Source organism: Ornithorhynchus anatinus, chromosome X1, assembly GCF_004115215.2.
Source record: "Ornithorhynchus anatinus isolate Pmale09 chromosome X1, mOrnAna1.pri.v4, whole genome shotgun sequence".
NCBI lineage: Eukaryota > Metazoa > Chordata > Mammalia > Monotremata > Ornithorhynchidae > Ornithorhynchus > Ornithorhynchus anatinus.
Genome location: NC_041749.1, coordinates 33,010,538 through 33,030,705, shown reverse-complemented (window position 1 = coordinate 33,030,705; position 20,168 = coordinate 33,010,538). Strand labels below are relative to the sequence as shown.

Sequence of the window (20,168 nt, the reverse complement as noted above, 5' to 3'; positions counted from 1 at the left end):
GAGACACAAGGAGAGGCAGAGCCCAAGGACCCAGATTCTACCAAAGTGACCATGCAATTCCATCTAGCCCTGTTCATTCCAACTTTCTCCAGATGTGTGGGGCAGTGGGCAAGTCTGGTGAAGGCAGTATGGCTTAGTAGAAAGAGCACAAGTTGGAGAGCTCAGAGGACCTGGGTTCAAAATCCCAGCTCTAAAACTTGAATGCTATGTGATCTTGGGTAAGTCAAGTAACTCTATTTCAGTTACTTTATCTGAAAATGGGGATAAAGTTCTCCCTCCCTCTGAGACTGTGAGCCCCATGAGGACCAGGGACTGTGTCCAACTGCTAATATTTCATCAATTCTAGTGCTCAGCACAAAGTAACAAGTACAGCAACAACAATTATTATTTTAGCCTGGGCTAAAATTGGAAGCCAGGGGGACCCCCCCCCCCCAGAATCAATTAATCAATCCACAGTATTGATTGAGCACTTCATGTACAGCACTGTACTAAGCACTTGGGAGTACAATTGAGTTAGAAGACATAGTCCCTGCCTTCAAGTAGCTTAAAACCTAGCAAGGAAGACAGATACTAAAATAAATGACAAGTAATGGGGAAGCAATCATGTTTAAAGATAGGTACATGAGGGGTGGGAGGAGAATCAATCGATGGTATTCTCTGAGTGCTTACTATGTATAGAACATAAATTAATTACTAAGCACGTGGGAGAATACAAGAGCTGAAGTGGTTGGAGGGTGTTGGGGGCACCTCCACCATCAGGGTCTAGAGCTTGGTTCTTGATGACCACATGGCCCCTGGTTGCCAGTTGGCCTCCTGTTCATACGTTACTGCAGAAACACCTCATGGGAAGTATTTAGAATCGTTCCTGTAATCGGGCATTGTCTCTGGTGAGGCAGAAGGAAAGGTTCCCATCTCCAGGCACGGCAGTGGAGCAGGGACGCTCAGGTGGACGGCCACCTCTCAAATTGCAGCGTAGCCAGTGGCTAGAGCACAGGCCTGGGAGTCAGAAGGATCTGAGTTCTAATCCTGGCTCTGCTACTTGCCTCCTGAGTGAGCTTGGGAAAGTCACACTACTTCTCTGTGCCTCAGTTACCTCATCTGTAAAACTGGGATTAAGACTGGAAGCCCCATGTGGGACACGGACTGTGTCCAACCTGATTAGCTCATATCTACCTTAGCACTTCGAACAATGCATTTAACAAATACCATTAAAAAAAAAATTTCCATCTGCTGGGAAAGAAAACGTTTGCCAGGGAGACCCTGCAGATGATCCGATCTGCCCGTCCCTTTGCCCTTAGGCATCTCCCCTGATGCGCAGAACTAACCTGGCTCCCGCCTGCCCAGTGACCTGGTGGGCTGTCCTAGAAGTGAAGGGATCCTGGAATCACCTGTCTCCTAGGAGTGGGACCCTCCATCCAGGTAATAACAGCAATAACTAACAACAATTGCAGTATTTGTTATGTGTTGATTATGTGCCAGACAATTAAAACTTAGGGTCAGTATGGGCTCTAGACTGTAAACTCACTGTGAGCCAGGAATGTGTCTGTTATACTGTACTCTTTCAAGTGCTTAGTGCTGTGCTCTGCACAAAGTAAGTGCTCAATAAATACGACTGACTACAAGATAATCTGATCAGATACAATCCCTTTCTAACCAAAGGCTCACAGGTTAAGAGAGAGGGAGAACAGGCATTTTACCCCAAATGAGGAAACTGAGGCATAGAGAAGTTAAATTAAGTTGCTCAAGGTCACGCAGCTGGTAAGCAGTGGAGCTGGGATTAGAACCCAAATCTCGCAACGCCCATTTCTGTGCTTTTTCCACTGGGCCAGGCTGTTTCTCCCAGTCCAGCGAGGTAGCCCCCCACCATCAAAGCCAGCTCTGAAGGCAATAAGCCCCTCCACAAGTGCAAGTTCTCAAAATCCCAAGGCTGGGTATTGTGCTCTTCTTACCTGTAATGTAGCAGGCAACCTGTCTATTCTGCTCTGAGATGTCAGCATCTAGGGTCCGTAGGGTAGCGATGAGCTGACCGGGCTCGCTGTTCTCAATCACTGAACCCCTGTAGACCTCCGAGGTGAACCGGGGGGCGTTGTCATTTTCATCCGAGACGGTGACCTCCACCAGGGCTTGTGAGGACAGCTGGATGGTCCTGCCGTGGTCGGAAGCCACCACGTGGAACTGGTAGGTCTCTCGAGCCTCACAGTCCAGCTCCTTGCGGGTGGTGATCCACCCGCTCTCCCTGTCGATGGCAAATAGCTCCCCGACCCAGTCGGACTCGGCTGCCAGACTGTACGTCACCTGCCCGTCGCTGCCAGTGTCCTGGTCATTGGCGGTCACTTGGATGACTGTGGTCCCCACTGGCATGTTCTCCATGAGGAAAGCCTTGTACGGATCTGCCTCAAAGACGGGCTGGTTGTCATTGACATCCTTCACCTGGATGTTCACGGACACCAGAGAGACCAGCTCGGTCTCCTGATGGGAGCAGTGAGCCATGACATCAAGCTGGTACCATCTGGTGGTTTCGTGGTCCACTGACTTGTTCACTTTTAGCGCCCCGGTGTCCCGGTCAAGGGAGAAGGCTCCATCTTGGTTGCTCTCAGGGGTGGTTCCTTTTACCAGACTGTAGATGACGGGCTCCTCCGCCACCGCCTTCACTAGTCCAATCTCAGATCCTTCCGGAAGGTCCTCGGACGCTGAAAAGGTGTACAAGGGTTCGGAAAACTTGGGCAAGGACACTCCGCTGGGAGCGACCTGAAGCCGGAGAGGAACGAGAGAGTCCCGTTGAGGAGTGCCGCCATCTCGGGCCCTGATGTTGAAGTCAAAGGCTCGGTTTTCCAGTTTGATGAGGCTCTCCCGAACCTTGACCATGCCAGTGGCTGGATTGATCTCGATGACCTCTTCCTCCAAGTCCTCCAGCGAGTCCACCGAGTAGGTGACGTCTGCATTCAGGCCCTCGTCCGCATCGTAAGCCAGCACCTGGATGACGGGGGCACCTTTGCCGACATTGGACTGGACGGACACGGTGTACTCAGATGCCTTGAACTGCGGAGGGTTGTCATTTACATCGGTGAGGATGATCTTGACCGTGCAGAAGGCCACTTTGCCGCCTCCGTCCCGGGCCATGATCTTAATGGCGATGACTCTCTCTGTTGAGTTTTCCCGGTCCAACTCCTGGAGGGTCGTGATCCGGCCCTTGGCATCCACGGCGAACTTCTCGGAGGCCAACTTGTTGATGATGATGTAATCGACGGTCCCGTAAGGGCCGTCATCGGGGTCAACAGCCAGCAGCTCAATCACCTTGGTCCCCGCCATGGCATTCTCCGCCAGCTCTGCCTCATAGACATGCTGGTCGAAAGCAGGGCTATACTTATTGGCGTTGGTGGTGTTGATGTACACGGGCACGGTTGACCGGAAGACCCCATCGGACGCGGCGACCCGGAGCCTGTAAGCCGGATCCAGATGCCTCCGGCAGAGATTGAACATGGAGATGATCCCGGATGAGCTGTTAATGGTGAAGTGCCGGTCCTCATTCCCTGAGAGGATCAGGTATTCCAGGCGGGTGGTCTCTCCACTGTCAGGGTCGAGGGCCTGTACTTTGAGGACCAGATGCCCGCAGGTGGCCAGCTCACTCACGTTGGCTTCGTACTGGGGCTGCCTGAACTCAGGTGGATTGTCGTTGACGTCCACCACCTGTACCACCACCAGGGCTTCGCTGCTCAGAGCGGGCTCGCCGTCATCTGCCGCGCTCACCTTCACCCGAAACTGGCGTCGCAGCTCATAATCCAGCTCTCGGGCAGTGGCCATCTGCCCCGTGCGCCCGTCCACCTGGAAGAACTCGGAAGCGTCAGAGCCGTCCTCCACGATCTGATAGGAGACGGCGCCGTTCCTCCCCGAGTCCCGGTCTGCAGCGAGGAGGCGGATCACGGGGGTGTGAGCTGGCAAGCCCTCTGAGACAGAGGCTGTGTAGACCGTCTGAGAAAACACCGGGGGGTTATCGTTGATGTCCTCCACCTCCACATGCACCGTGGCTTCCGAGAAGGACCCCAGGGCTGTGTCTGTGGCCCTCACTGTGAACACGTGCTCTGCCTTGGCCTCGTAGTCCAGTGGGCCGATGACGCTCAGAACACCGGTTTTGAAGTCGGCCATGAACAGCGCCAAGGACTCCTCCTCCATGATATTGTAGATCAGGCGGAGGCCTTCGGGGCTGCGGGCCTGGGTGTGCAGGATCGGTGTGAAGAGGGGGATGTTCTCAGGCACCTTCACGCGGTACCGGAGGCTCTGGAACAGAGGGTTGGACTTATTTCTCAGCAGGACGAGCACCTCCCCCTCCGTCTGGAGGGGCGGATCACCCCCATCTCGAGCGATGACCTTCAGGAGGTATTTATTCAGGGCCCGGTAGTCCAGGGGTTTCCTGAGGGAGATGTCGCCGAGGTAGGGGTCAATCCGGAAGTACTGGTAATCCTCGGCAAACCCGTAAGTGACGGTTCCGTTCGCTCCCAGGTCCCGGTCGGTGGCCGAGACCTGAAAGACAACATCCCCAGGGTCGGTACCTTCCGGGACACTGGTGAAATAGGGCAGGTTCTCAAACGTAGGCCTGTTGTCATTGGCATCCTCAACCCGGACTCTGACGGTGGCCCGGGCCACCCTCGGGGGGCTCCTGTTGTCTCTCACTTCAACGGCCACCTCGTGCGTCTCCTGCTGCTCCCGGTCAAACACGAGGCCCCGGGTCCGGAGCACTCCGACTGACCGGATCATCTCAAACAGCTCTCGGCCATTCAGAGCCGAGAAGGACAGGGTGTCATTCAGCTGACTGCCCTGGACTCCTAGGATAACTAGAGCCTGGGCAACCCCCGAGTTCTCCTTCACAGCTGCTGTGTATTCATCCCGGTCGAACCTCAGGGACGTGATGGGAGCCTCCGTCAAGTTCACCCGAACCAGGGCGGTGCTCTTATAGAAGCCATCACCAGCCCGGACGGTCAGCTCCCGAGAGCCGCCCAGCTGGGTGGCATCATTCACCGAGATGAGGCCAGAATGTGGGTGGATGGCCAGGGCATGGTCGGCGTTTCCTCCCGTGATGCTGTACGTCACCGGGGAGTCGGCATCATTGGCCAGCACCTTGAGCAGCTCCATCCCCCGATGGACGGGCAACAAGGCGGTCAGCGCATACACAGCTTCTGAAAACACCGGTGGGCAGTCGTTCACGTCTCGGACCACGACGGTCACCTTGGCCGGCTCGGGGGAGAAGAGGACAGGGTTGCCCTGATCACGGACATGGACGCTAAAATGGAAAGATGAGGTCTGCTCGTAATCGACCTCCGCCACCATGGTCAGCGTCCCCATGCTCTCGTCGATGGCGAAGTACTTCAGGGCTTCGGGTTCTCGGATCTCATAGACCAGCAAGGCATTGGCGTCTTGGTCGGCGTCGGTGGCCCTGACGACCAGCGGAGAGTGCTCTGGGCCCATGACCAAGCTGTGCTCTGGTGCTGCCTCGCTGATGTAGCCCACGAAGGTCGGCTGAGTGAAAGCGGGGGCATGGTCGTTCTCGTCGATCACGTAGATCAGCACCGCGGCATCCGCGAAGGCCCCAGCCATGTTGATGCCCCGGATTTTCAGCTGATAAGAAGTGATCTTCTCATAGTCCAGGCTCTTCCGGGTGGAAATGAGGCCAGAGTAAGCATTCACGGCGAACACCCCGTCCTTGTCTCCTTCCCTCACTTCATATGTGATGGCCGATAAGCTCGTGGCGGAGACGAGGGTGAGAGGAGAACCGATAGCGGCGGACTCACGGATCTCCACAAAGTACTCTTCCTTTGAGAAGCGCGGAGGGGTGTGGTCGGAAGGAGCGATGTGGATGTTCACCACGGTGGAGTCCTGGAGTTGGGGAGCGCTTCCATCCGTGGCCTGCACAGTCAGAGAAAACCCATCTTGCTTGGATTGATTGAGTTTCCGGGCTACCGTAATGACTCCCGAGAGCTGGTCGATGCTGAAGAAACTCTCGTCGTTCCCTGAAATACAAGGGAGGACAGGCTGAGCGTCCTCGATAGATACATCCCTCCTACCGCAGGACCAGGCACCTCAGGGGTAATGATAATTCTACCCCCAAATCTAACCAGGCGATCACATCCTACTCCCAATTCCAATCAGGATTCAGATTCCACAGGTTGTTTCTTTCAACCTCTTTGAATCTCTTTCCTTTAAATGCCTCTGCCTGACTCAATAGGCCAATTTTGTAATGGGCCTTGGCAGTGAAGGCATGATACTCAGAGGACAAAAACAATGTCAGCATGTAGGATTTCAACCTGACCTGACTTGAGAGGAGCTTGGCCTAGTGGAAAGAGTGCGGGCTGAGGAGTCAGGAACCCTGAGTTCTAATCCCACTGGTTCTCTGCCGCTTGTCTGCTGCTCTGAGCCTCAGTTGCCATCTGTAAAATGGGGGTAGGATACCTGTTTTCCCTCTCCCTTAGACTGCGAGTCCCTGGTGGTCGGGGACAATGTTCCATCTGCCTATGCTGCATCTCCTCCAGTGTATGTACTGTACTTGGCATATAGTAAGTGCTTAACAAATACCATGATGTTGGCGATTACTACCCCAGTGCATAGTAAATTGCTTGTACTAGTAAAGGCTTAACAAATGCCACATTTATTATCACTATTATTCATTTGTAGGGTAGTGTCAGCTTAATTCTCTTTTAACGTGAGTAGGTGCATGAGTCAAGAACCTGAGAAGACATGGCCCTTAACACAGGCCTCTACGGCCCCTGGCAATACACTGGCGCCTTGTATTTAGTAAGTTAGCAAAGTACGTCATAAGTTAGTCAGTTGGAAAGCGAATAAATGATAACAGTAATTGAATGAGCTGGTAAAATTGGCGGTCCATCGTACCAACTCCAGCGGCCAGAGTTATGAAGGACCCTCTTCTCCGGAAGCCCATTGGGAATTCTGATGTGTGACTCTCCCCGTTGTTCCCATCACCCCATGCCCAGGGGACTCGGGAGAGGCACACTTTGGGAGAGGCAAGAATTCCCAGCGATATCTCTCTCACCTGCCTGAATGGAGTAGTGGACTTGAGCACTACTGACTCCATGGTCTTCAACCAGGGCTCGGACCTGTAGCACCTCCGTGCCCGGGGCCGCTGAGTCCAGGGTGGTGGCTTCATAATGGAGGCTGGCGAAGTGGGGTGGGTGGGCATTGGAATCCTCCACTCGGATGGTCACCCACACAAAGTTCCTCTTGATGGGCACTTCCTGGTCCCGCACCTGGGAGAGAGGTGGGGAGAGCACACAGGTGGGTCAGCACACGGGCCGGGCACGGAGTTTGTGTGGGCATGCCCATGCATCTGTATGTGCGCACACACACACACACACACAGGAATAAGCATGGTAATGGTATTTATGGAGTGCCCACTGGCAAAAGGCCCTGCGGCACCCCCATATGTTGGTGTATGCCATCAGATGACCAGGGTCCACCTGGTTTTGTGTGATTCCTGTTGTGAGCTGGACTCTGTCTCACCATGATGGTCAGTATGTGCTGGGATGGTCCAGAATCCAAGTCCAGCTTCCCCACGGTCACCAGGGTGCCACTGCCGGGGTCAAGCTGGAAGAGCCTGGTGCTCCGAGGGTCGGCGCTGCCGTGCAGGGTATAGATCAGGCCCTTCCCCTTGTCCTTGTCGGTGGCGCTGACCCGGATGATCTCCACACCGGGGGGCGTGTCCTGGGGAACTTTCACCTCATACTGGTCCTCTAGGAACTGGGGGCGGTACTGATTGATGCTAATCACGTGGATATAGGTCTGAGGGAAGGGAGAGAAGGAGATCGACCATCATCCGCAGTCTTGGGCTCTCAGCCTACTGAGCCGCGATCAGATCATCATCATCATCATCATCAATGGTGTTCATTGAGTGCTTACCATATAATATATGGTATATAACATATGAGGAATAGTTGCTAGACAAAGAGTTGCCAGACACATTCCATGCCCCCAGTGAACTTACAGACTAAAGGAGTTTACAGTCTAGAGGGCCACACAATCAGCCAGTCAATCGACTTTATTGACTGACAATAAATACGATTGACTGACACACACTAGGAAAGGTGGGGTGGGAGCATGGAGAGGTTTCTCCTACTCCCAGCCCCTTATTGTGAGCTCTAGACTGTACGCTCCTTGTGGGCAGGGAATGTGTCTATCCATAATACCATACTCTCCCAAGTGCTTAGTACAGTGTTCTGCACACTGTAAGCACTCAATGAATACCATTGGTTGATTGATTGAACTTCACAGGTCATCTCTTTTATATCACCCAAGGAGTGCAGAAACATCAGTCAGCATCAAAGGGACCTGGCTGGGAGCAGCAGTACTGAAGTGACAGTGGCACAAGCTGGGGAAACTAGAAATGAATTGGGTAAGTCCTTTTGGAGGAGGTGGGATTTCAGAGGGGCTGGGAAGAACATAATACTAACAATGATGGTGTTTGTTAAGCGCTTACTATGTGCCAGGCACTGTACTAAGCACTGGGGTGGATACAAGCAAATCAAGTTGGACATAATCCCTGTCCCATGTGGGGCTCACAGGCTCAATCCCCATTTTTCAGATGAGGTGATTGAGGCACAGAGAAGTGAAGTGACTTGCCCAGGGTCACACAGCAGATAAATGGCAAAGGTAGCATTAGAACCCACGACCTTCTGACTCCCAGGCCTGTGCTCCATCAACTACGTCACGTTGTCCTAAAGTGATGATCTTTCCAACAGCCTTCTACATCTACTAGAGTCTCTTCCTCATGAGTCCAGCCATCCAGTCATTTCAGGGTGAGTAGCTCCACCCATTCTATGTTTTTCTGCTTCTGTTATTTTTGTTCTTGTATGACATTTTCTGCCTTTCTGCTCCTGCCGCTTATGTTTTATGTATCTTCGTACCTTTGTGTACATGTTCTGTCAACCCTGTCTCTCCCACTCGACTATAAACTCCCACAGGGTAGGGACCTTGTCCTGTTCTCCCTCCACTGAGAGCCACAATGACTAGTCAGAACGCAGTACCCAGGGAGTGGTCAATTCACAAGCAGACTATTAACTGTTGCCCCTCTGGCAGAACAAGGGAGTTTCCAGCCATGGCCCAAGGCTATGTCGTGGTTTTGGATTCCAGCTCTTTGAGTCACAGTGACTGTATGGTTCATGGGCTTTCTGCTTTTTCTTTCTCCCCTTGTGGCAAAAGCCAAAGGGAAAGTGGGTAATGAAGGAAGTCCTCCCCTGTCAGTGAGGCAGCTCTTTGGTCACTGGAGCCAAGTCAACTGAGCACACCCAGATTCCCTGAGAAATTGTGGTGAGAGGGACAAGGCAGGAAACGACTGACACCCCCTGGAAAAACGAGAGGCCGATGGTTGCTGGGTGTGGGGGGTGGGTGGGGAGGAAGGCAGACCACGGAGTCCATGGCCCAAGAGGCAGAGAGCCTGGAGGCTGGAAGAGCAGGCTGGAGCAGGCCCTGGTGAAGCAGGTTACTTACACAAAATAACCATCATTTGCCCAACTAGGCTTTGGGAAGCTCAGCAGCTTGGCTCTCCCTCCACTCAAGTCCCCAAAACTTACTTCTGCCCACTATGGGGCAACCAGACTGGTGTCCCAAATGTCTGCTCAGTGCTCCCTACCGGTCCCTACTGAATCACACTCTATTTACTTGCGAGCCTCAGGGCCTGCCTAGGCAGTCAAAAACACTGTCTGGAAAATTCAGACCCCAGTATTCATTCAATAGTATTTATTGAGTGCTTACTATGTGCAGAGCACTGTACTAAGCGCTTGGAATGTACAAATCGGCAACAGATAGAGACAGTCCCTGCCCACTGACGGCCTTACAGTCTAATCGATATAAGTATTTGCTACCATTATCCAGATATTCCAGGTGACCCAATACCCTGCTGCCTGCTTAGATTGAAAGCATTGAAAGGGCAGGGAAGGTGCCTGTTTAATTCACTTTGAACACAGTGCCCAATACCCTGCTACTTACACCTAAGTTGTAACTCTGCATTTGGTGTGAGAGAACAAATATGGGGGAGTGGGCGGGGAGGGAGGGAGAAGGGATTTTAAAAAGCCAGGGAAAAGTCATCTTTCCAAAGACTCAGGGAAGGTGCCAGGATCTCAGAGATGTAGCCAGAGATATGGAGGCACAGCCAGAGAGATGTGGCCAGGGACCTAAAGACACACTTAGAGTCGCATCCTAAGAATGTCCAAAGGCAGACCCCTAAGCGAAGGCAAGTTTAAAGACAGGGCAAAGGTAGGAGAGGGAAGCACAGACTTCAGATGGAGCGATGAGAGAAAGACAAAAGAGCTAGAGAGAAGAAAAAGAGAGATGTAGGCTTGGATAGAAGACTGGTGAGAAAGCGTACCCAGGAAAAGCGTGGTCTACTGGAAAGAACGCAGGACTGACTCGGTGTCAGGAGACCCAAGTTCTAGTCCCTGCTCCTCCTCCTGCCTGCTGTGTGACCTAGGATAAATCGCTTAACTTCTCTGAGCCTGTTTCCTCATCTGAAAAATGGGAATAAAATACCTGTTCTCCCTCCTTTCTTAGATTATGTGCCCCACTTGAGAGAAGACCAAATCCAATCTGATTACCTTGTACTTACCTCAATACCTAGCAAAATCCTTGGCACCTAGTAAGCACTTAATAAATACCATAATCATCATTACTGTTATTTTAAATAAATAATAGTTATTGTTGGTTATTGCTATTGTTACTGTTATTAGAAGAGAATGGCCTAGTGGATAGAGCATGGGTCTGGGAATCAGACGGACCTGGGTTCTAATCCCAGCTTCAACACTTGTCTGTGTGTGACCTTGGGTAAGTCACTTCACTTCTCTGTGCCTCAGTTACCACATCTGTAAAATGGGGACTAAGACTATGAGCCCCATGCAGGACAGGGACCGTGTCCAACCTAATTAGTATGTATTCTACCCCATCTCTTAAAACATTGTTTGGCAGATAAGCACTGAACAAATACCATCATTATTAAGAAAAACCTAGAGACAGTGAGGTGCCCGAGGGTGGGTGGGGAAGACAGGATCAGGCCTCTGAGTGGGGGCCTCTTACCTGAGTGGAGATGACACTGGACCCATCTGTAACTTGAACTGTCAGGTTGTAGCTTGATCTCTTCCTGGCATCCAGGCGCCTTGCGATGGCCATGCTGCCCGTGGTCTTTTCAATGTCAAAGTCCATGTCCTCATCACCACCTGGTTGGCAAAATTAGCACAAAAGGAATCCTGACTGACAAACTCAGGTCAGGAGGGGCAAGGGCAGATCTGCTAAACAACCCCCGGCTCTCCCTCAGAACCTCGAGATCGAACTTAAGTTTGGCCAGAAGAGGAGAAGAAAAGGGACTGCAGAAATGAATTATCACGCTTTAAAGAAAGTACTCAGCTTGTATGCTAAAAGGGCTTCTCTTTCCAAGAGTGCAGAAAGTAGCCAGTCCCAGAGGAAAGGGCCGAAGTAGCATGCCACCTCCACTAAACTTAGAACCTTGGGAAAGCTGTGGTGGCTGCTGCTGAACCAGCAGCTGAGCCTGAAATTCTGCTCCTCTAGTCACAGAACCCTACTGCTTTTTGTTTTTATTTTGTGCTTTACTGTTTCATCACTCCTTATGTGTCTGCCACCAGTCTCCTCTCCCCACTTACATTCTGAGACTGTGAGCCCTTGAGGGCAGGAACCATGTCTTTCAGACAAAAATGGGGAGAGACATCCCCCTCTAGACTGTAAACTCGTGTGGGAGGGGAACATGTCTACTAACTCGGTTAGACTGTAGTCTCTCAAGTGCTTAGTACAATGCTCTGCACACAGTAAATGTTCAATAAATACGACTATTTTATTGATTGATTCTGAAAGAACGCGGAGGGTGTGAGCAGGAGGTCGAGAGTGGGAGAAATATGAAGAAGGTACAGTGAGTTGGTCAGCTTGAGGGTAATGAAGAGTGAGAGCAGAACTGTAGAGTAGAGTGAGAGGGGATAAGCAGGAAGGAGAGAGAGCTGATTGAAGTTTACAGGCTTGAGAATTGAGGAAGATGGAGGCACCGTCAATTGTGATGGGACAGTCAGATGGATGGGAAGTAGCATGGCCTACTGGAAAGAGCATGGGCCTGGGAGACAGAGGACCTGGGTTCTAATCCCAGCTCTGTCATGGGTATGTTGTGTGACCTTGGGCAAGTCACATAACTTCTCTATGTCTCAGTTATCTCATCTGTAAAATGGGGATTAAATCCTAGAATGTGAGCCCCACGTGAAAGAGATGCTCCCCCAGCCCCTGGAGCCCCAGCCCAGCCTCACCTGAGATGTTGAACCAGAGCAGGCCGGACTGGACCTCGGTGCTGATGACTCCCACCATGTGGTTCACGGGATCTGTCTCCATGACGGCAAAATTGAAGTGGGGCTCGTCGAAAGCCAGGACCTCTGAGGAGGGGCCGGGCCAGGGGATCCACTCGATGTGCAGTCGGACACTGGAGGAGAGCGGGGGCCGCCCTCCATCTGTGGCCTTGACCTGCCAAGGGAGCAGAAGTTGCTGCTGAGGACTTGTGGTGGTGACAGCAATAGTAATAGTAGGAGCAGTAAGCTTGTAGACAGGGAATGTGTCTGATTATTATTATACTGTACTCTCCCAAGTGCTTAGTACAGTGTTCTGCACACAGTAAGTGCTCAATAAATATGACTGACTAATCGAACAGCGGTGGCGGTGGTGGTAATAGTGATAGTAATATTATCAGTAATAATGATTGAGTAAAAGCTTCACATGGAGAGACAAAGAAGCAAAATAGAAAACAACACTAGGCAATAGAAACATTAAGTGCAATTCAACACTGGACAACTGCTCTGTGGGCCCAGTGTGGCCAAGACAGTGGGTCCCTCATTGACTTTTCCAACCACACACACACTCACAGATGAACTTCACTGTCAGCGATATCTGCAAATGTACACCACACATACACGCATATATACGTATTTAATAATGGTGGGTGTTAAGTGCTCACTTTGTCCAAGTACTAAAAGCTGGGAGAAGTTAAACTCAAGGGGCTCACAATCTAAGACTAAGGGCAGAGAGAGTGAGCTGATATTAAAAAATGGGTGAAACAACAAAAACAATATAAAAGGACAATGACATATACAAAATGGATAGGGCATTGCAGCTAGAAGAGCGAAGTTTTGGGGTCCTTGTCTAGAGAGGCAGGAGTGCTTGAAGGACTTGGAGCCAGCCTGTAAACAAGTAGTTTTAGGTTCAAGTCCTGATCAAACCTTTGGATGACCTGAGTCATTTGACCTCACTGCATCAGAGTTTTAGTGTCTTACCGTCAGGATGTTGTATTCTCCGATGGGGAAGACCCGGCTGGAATAGACCACGCCCGTTGTTGGGTGGATGCTGAAGTTCCCCTCGTCATTCTCCTCGAGGCTGTAAGTGATCTGGCCGTTCGGCCCCTCGTCCCGGTCTGAGGCCACCAGCCTGTACAGTGGCTCAAAGACTCTTCCGTTTGACCTCTCAGGGAGGCGGACTTTGAAGAGCTTATGGGAGAAAGCGGGATGGTTGTCGTTGACATCTAGGACTTGGATCACCACTCTGGAGGTGGACTGCAGGCCTGGCTCACCGTTGTCCATCACGGCTACCTGGAAACAGACAGGGAGTGAGGACAGAAGTCCCCTGGCTATTGGAAATGGGTACAAAAAGCAGCAGGTTTATTCTGTAAAACGACCAAATTGGTAATACTTGCATCCGACCACAGAGAATGCAATATGCCCAGCTTCAGGAAGTGAATTTTCTAATGAATATTTGCTCGTTCCAAAGGGTGAGGCATCCAATCCAGTCACAGCTGGGGACCCCAAAAGTCAGGAGAGTTGGTGTAGAATGGCCTGGCTCAAGAGCAGCAGTTGGATTTTCTGGAATGTACTCTCTCTAAAGTGCTTAGTAAGCACTAAATAAATGCCATTAACTGGAATGTCCACCTTTGGGGTCCCTTTAAGAGTAGGAGAGACACCCATGTGTGCGCATGGTGGGGGTAGGAATGGGGAAGACAGATGGGAAGGGACCTCCCATCTTTTGGCCAGGGTAAGTAAACTCTACTTCACAAAACTAGTGAAAGGGGACAAGGCTTGGGCTTGGTTCTCTGAGCATCTTCCCCCGAGAATCCATCATTCAAAAATATGTACTGAGTACTTAGTTCAGAGCACTGTACTGAGAGCTTCTGAGAGTGCAACAGATTTAGTAGACATGGTCTGCAAGGGAGAGGTGCCCCTCAGGAAGCTTGCCCAGCAGGGAAACACATATCATCCACAGCAGGCTGAGGAAACCACAGCCCAGAGTCCAGGAGAGCAGAGGAAGGAGAAGGCAGGGGAATGGGTGAGAGGGCACATTTCTTAAGCCAGGGCAGGGAGGACTGTAGGTGATGATTGGTGGGCAGGCCAGAAAGGGAGGGGGCAGTGGGTTAGGAGGCAGCAGCTGGCCTCCCACCAGCCTCCCACCAGTTCCAGGCCCCTGCCTTCCTTGGGCAGACCATCCATCCGTTGAAACACCTGCTTGCAGCTTGAATTCGGGGAAACCCGGTTTACTGCTGCAGGTTTTCCGGACCTGCCTCGGTGGAAGGACCTGTGAGGCATGGCTCTCCACCTCTGTGCTTTAGCTCATTCAAGCCCAGCCTACTCAAGCGATTTAACACTTTAGAAATAGATAAAATGTAAATACCCCTTGGTCATTACCCACCTCTAGGATGTGTTCGGCCTTGTTTTCCCGATCCAGCTGCCGGGAGGTGGAGAGCAGACCTAGCGAGGGGAAAGATGGAGGAACAGTTAGCCCCAGGTGCTGGGCACCATGGGGTTACATGGGGGTGCTTCCCAAGAGAAAATGGCACCAGGGTCCATTCGTCTTAGATGTGGGGAAAACAGGGAAAGGGAAATGGAGGCGGCGCTGAGGGCAGACTGTTTGCCAATTGTCCCGCTTCCAGACCTGATTCCAACTGCCATCACCAATCCCTAGGTTGCCAAATTAAATAAACTGAGTCCTTCAGTAGGTTGGACGGAGGGTGAGAGGGTGGGAGCCTGCTGAAGAAGACTTGATTTCTGCCCCATTCCCCACCAGCCTGGGGAAGTGGGGGTGTCTGGGTCCTTCATCCGCTTGGGGCCCCCAGGACAATTCCAGTTTTAGTCCAGAAGCCTCAGTGTCAGGGAGATCCCATATTGCACACAGTAAGCACTCAATAAATGACTGATTGAATGAAGTTGGATCCCCAGACTCTGCCTCTCTTCCCACTCTCTTTCCTGCCTCCAGGCCCCACCTTGCACTCTAACCCACATACAGGTGGCTGCTCTCCCAGCCCAACCTAGATCAGCCCATCCCAGCCCAGTCCCTGGACCCTGAGCACGGCTGATGGGAGCCCAGATGGCAAGCATAACACCCCCACACTCTCAGTGTCAGGCAGGTCTAGAGCTTGGGCCAGAGTCCGACAAAGAAAGTGGGTCCCATTCCTGGGAACACCCTGGGCAGACCCTGACTCCTGGAATCCATCCCAAGCCCCAATGTCCCCAGGGCTCCCTAGGCTAGGGATGGAATGGGGTAAACCAGAACTATGCAGATCACTTCCAACCTGACCCAACCACCCCAGGGTGACCCTGGAGCTGAACAGGTGGGCTCATGAGATAGTTGGAGAGGGCCTAGGCCCTCCCAGCTTTCTTCAAAATGTCTGAAAAAATGAACCGATGGAGCTGGAGCAGGTCCAGGGATCTAGGAATTTCAGATGCACACACAACTCTCTGGCTAGGCTAGTCAGCAGGGGTCAACCTCAGCAGGGGTCAGCCCGGAAGTGGTGTGGAAGGCCCCTGGCTTCCTGACATCTCACACTCTCCCATCCACCGGGGGCAACGGTTCAATATACAGGCTGGCTCTTTCAGTCTGCCCTGCATCTCACGAATAAGCTCCAGGCAACAGGAAACCTTGGGAAGCAGAGAATGCCCTTGGAATCAATGGAGAAAAAATTATAGTCAGGTCTAAGAGGTGGTGGGCATACCCTAGGTGACTGCTTGTGATCCCTTCCAACTCTGGGATGCTAAACTCCCAGACTTCTTTCTGCTGGGGAAAATTAGTAAATATCAATCGAAGCTGGTGATGTCCCATGATTATGCTCAGTAGGGCTGGTCCCCACTCCTGCATGGGGCCAAAACAAAGCAAGAGAGATAACCCAAGCCAAATCTTCTCCCTTCCCCCACTCTTCAGAGCCCTGCCCAGGTCCTGTTCCCCCTCACAGGCTTCTCCAAACCTCTCCCACCCGCAATAGTGGGGGCTATTTTGAGCTCACTAGAGGCTGTAGACAACTAACTGTGCAGTTGAGTAGCCATGGTGTCTTCCCCAGTGGCTATGGGGAGTTGCCCATGGCAGCAGGTCCCCCAGAAGGCTGTGAAGGTCCAGCCAGGATAGTATTTCTTTTTTTAAAAAATTAATGTTATTTAAGTGCTTACTATGTGCCAAGCAGCGTACTAAATGCTGAGGTGGATACAAGCTAATCAGGTTGGACACAGTCCATGTTCCATGTGGCACTCACAGTCTCAACCCCCATTTTACAGATGAGATAACCGAGGTGCAGAGAAGTTAAGTGACTTGCCCAAGATCACACAGAAGACAAATGGCAGAGCTGGGTTTGGAACTCAGGTCTGTCTGACTCCCAAGCCTGTGCTCTATCCACTAGGCCACACTGATACCCAGGGCATCCTGGGGCAGTGTGCCTCACGTCTAATCATTAAGGAGGCTCTGGTTCCACAGCACCAATCACTGGCTGGGCCCTGGGCAGGCCAGTACATCTCAGGACAGGCAGTTAGGGGTCTGAACTCTGTCCCTCCCACTGGCACGAGAGAGGACCAATCTCCATCTCACTAAGTGGGTACCACATTGCAACAACTACAGCCATCTCCTGACACTTCCGATGTTGAATCACCTGCAAACCTCATTTTAGCCTACAGTTTTGGCCTGCATCCTCCTTTCCCATAGCTCCCTTTAACTCCAGCTCTAACAGCTGGTACTAGTTTTAAGCCCTGCCTGCCTTCTGGTGAACTGTAAAATGAAAAGTTCAAACAATGAACAATGAAATGGGTCAAAGGGGTAGCCAGAGGGAGAAGAAGCTGCCTGAATAATCCTCAGACTGGATAATCAGCCTCTGAGAGTTGAACGCATCGCTCTTATGATCTGTTCTGTGAAGTTACCTAGAGATGTGGGGAAAAGAACCTGTCTTCCTAGTTCATTTTGGTGATAGGGCTGACTCGCATCGCTTTCCAAATGCCAGTGGCTGCAGGGAAAATTCAGTAGGTGTTTCATGATGCCGAGCAGCTGCTGTTCCTTCTCTTTGTTTTCCCTTGGATTAGATGGATGTGTACTCAGTTGTCATCAACACACTTGAAAAACACTTATTTGGTGTATCTCAAACCCCAAAAAGACATCTCAATTAAACCTAACAAGACAAGATGAGCTGCTAAGGCATGTGGTTAGGTTTTATGGATTCTGGCATCTGAGAAGCAATTGAAGGGCAAGCATGAAAGTTTAGACTCAGCAATGACAAGGCTTAACGGAAGAAGCAGCATGGCCAAGTGAAAAGAGCACAGGCTTGGGAGTTGGAGGACCTGGGTTCTAATTCTGGCTTGCCACTTGTCTGCTGAGTGACCTTGAGCTGGTCACTTACCTACTCTGTGCCTCAGTTCCATTATCTGTAAAGTGGAGATTCAGTACCTTTCCTCTCTGTGAGCGCCTTGTAGGACAGAGACTGTATGATCTGATTGTATTGTATCTATCCCAGTGCTTAGTACAGTGCTTGGCACATAGTAGCACTAGACATATACCTTTATCATTATTATCTCTAAATGAGTGTCTGAAGGTCTAAATGGGTGCTGTGACTGGACCTCTTGGTGAATGGATGTTTCTTAGTGCATTTGTGTGTGTGTGTGTGATGGGGCACGTTGTCTTAGGACTGTGAATGATTCTGGTTTTTTTAATGGTATTTTTTAAGCACTAGGGTAGATACAAGCTAATCAGGTTGGATACAGTCCCCATCCTACATTGGGCTTATAGTCTTAATGCCCATCTTACAGATGAGGTAACTGAGTCACAGAGAAGTTCAGTGACTTGGCCGAGGTCACACAGCAGACATATGGCAGAGCCAGAATAAGAGCACAGGTCGTCTGACTCCCAGGCCCATGCTCTTTCCACTAGGCCAACCTACTTCGTGAAGGGAGAAAGAAGGAAAGTCACTGCCTCTCCAGGAAGTTAAATTCTGACACCAAAAACACAACCCCAGTGCTGGACTAGAGGCTCCAATTTGGGACAGGAAACAAGCCTGGTTCTACGAGGAAGATGGCTCTGAAGAGAAGGGGCGGTCTCCTTGGCACATTGGGAGAATGGCTCAGAGGGTGAGACAACCTGTTTAATGTCTTCCTGTGTTGGTGGGGGGATGGGGGCCTCTCTAGCTCTTCAAATGCTCACCCCTCCCCTGACAGTAGTAACAGCATTTATTGAGCACCTACTGAGTGCAGTGTGCTGTACTAAGCGTTCGGGAAAATGTGCAGATGCACAAGTAGATGAGGGGTGGGAGGTGAGGGGGACCAGGAGAGCTAGGAGCATGGGGAAGCCAGGACATGGGTAGACCAAAGTTAGTGAGACTGGGACCAAGGGAAGATGGGAGCTGGCAAAGCTGGGAGAGAGAGAAGACTAGGGGCTAGGGGAATCAGGAGCCAGGTGAGACTGAAGCCTGGGGGACATGGAGCTGAGGGAGCCAGGGGCATGGCAGAGGCAGGGGTTGAGGGAGTCTGGAGCTAGGGTTGAGTGGGTTGATGTGTGGAAACAACACTGGTATATATTTCTTTGACACTCTCATCTACTCCTAGTTCCACTGCTCAAAGTAAAATCTTGGTGTCCATAGGCAGAAGACATGGTTTCCTCAGTCTGAGGCCCTGCTGATCGCTCTCTCTATCTCCATCTGGAGTGACCTCCTCAGTTCACCTCCATCCCCTGTTCCTCTCGGTACTGATGAACAGTGTGGTCTAGTGGAAAGAGGATGGAACTGTGAGTCAGAGGACCTGGGTTCTAATTCCTTGGGCAAGTCACATCACTTCTCTGGGCCTCAGTTACCTCATCTGTAAAATGGAGAGTAAATCCTTCATAATCTGACTTAGACTGTGAGCCCCTCGTGGGACAGGGATAACGTCAGGTCTGAGTAGCTTGTATCTACCCCAGTGCTTAATACAGTGCTTGGCACATACTAAACTCTTAACAAGTACCAGAGACAGCCATAAAAACTAGGCTGCCTGGTCCCATTTTTGCAGGCTGGGCTCAGGCTAATTGGAGGATCCCTGTGTCCTGACCCATAAAGTGGATGCTGGAGAGGGCCACCCAGCGACCCTTGCTTCCCACGAGGTGTGGTGATATCTCTTGGGGCAAAGCTTAAGGTGTGGAATGCTGGTCAGTGGTTGGATCTACAGTGTCTATCCTGGACCTTTCCCCGCTGCAGGCCTCTGGGTCTGGAAGCACACAGAGAGTGTTCTGGGTCTCAAGAAAGTTGCCTGGAGTCAGGGAGGCCAGAGAGTGTTCCAGCCCTGGGGTGGGAGAAACTGGATTCAGTGGGAATCCCCTCTAGGCGGTAAGTTCATTGCGGGCAGAGAATTTGTCTACCAACTCTGTTATATTGTACTCTTCCAAGGGATTAGTACAGTGCTCTGTACATAATAATCACTCAATAAATATAACTGACTGACTGACTGACTGGAAGGGAGACAGCAAAGGAGCCACTGAGTTCCCGAGTACACGTTCTTTCTATGAGATAGGAGTAAAACAAACTCCCCTGACACCTAATGTTAACTTTTTACCCCAAGTTCTCCTCCTTTTGGCACTGATTCCCTCTCTTCTCCTCCCTTGTCCCCCTAGCCTCAGAATAAATGGTAACTTTCCCCAACCACCCAATAGGCATTCCTGACTTTGGTGGGGTGCTGCTTTTTGAAGAACTCTGCCAGGGGATCTGAAGTTCTGAGTGCTTTGAGAGTTAATGGTTAATTACTATAATTCCCCAGCAGAGCTGGGCTTTTGCGCCCTTGCCAAGACACCCAAACGTGTGCCCAGGAGTTTCACAAAGAAATGGCATCAAAGGGATGGAGTGCGGGAGGCAGCCAGAGCAGAAAACAGAAGAGACCCAA

At 51.3% G+C, this 20,168-nt stretch overlaps 1 protein-coding gene across 1 annotated transcript in view; it reads right to left on the bottom strand.

Annotated features, from left to right (window-relative positions):
- Positions 1-20,168, bottom strand: part of FAT2 (FAT atypical cadherin 2) — a 98,293-nt gene that overhangs the window by 34,822 nt on the left and 43,303 nt on the right. Inside the window, exons 4-10 of the mRNA XM_029051017.2 lie at positions 14,710-14,768; positions 13,308-13,619; positions 12,294-12,504; positions 11,068-11,207; positions 7,507-7,785; positions 7,040-7,253; positions 1,950-6,002 (exon numbers count right to left, since the gene is read on the bottom strand). Of these exons, the coding sequence (XP_028906850.1) occupies positions 1,950-6,002; positions 7,040-7,253; positions 7,507-7,785; positions 11,068-11,207; positions 12,294-12,504; positions 13,308-13,619; positions 14,710-14,768 (5,268 nt within the window). The remainder of the gene's footprint in view (positions 1-1,949; positions 6,003-7,039; positions 7,254-7,506; positions 7,786-11,067; positions 11,208-12,293; positions 12,505-13,307; positions 13,620-14,709; positions 14,769-20,168) is intronic.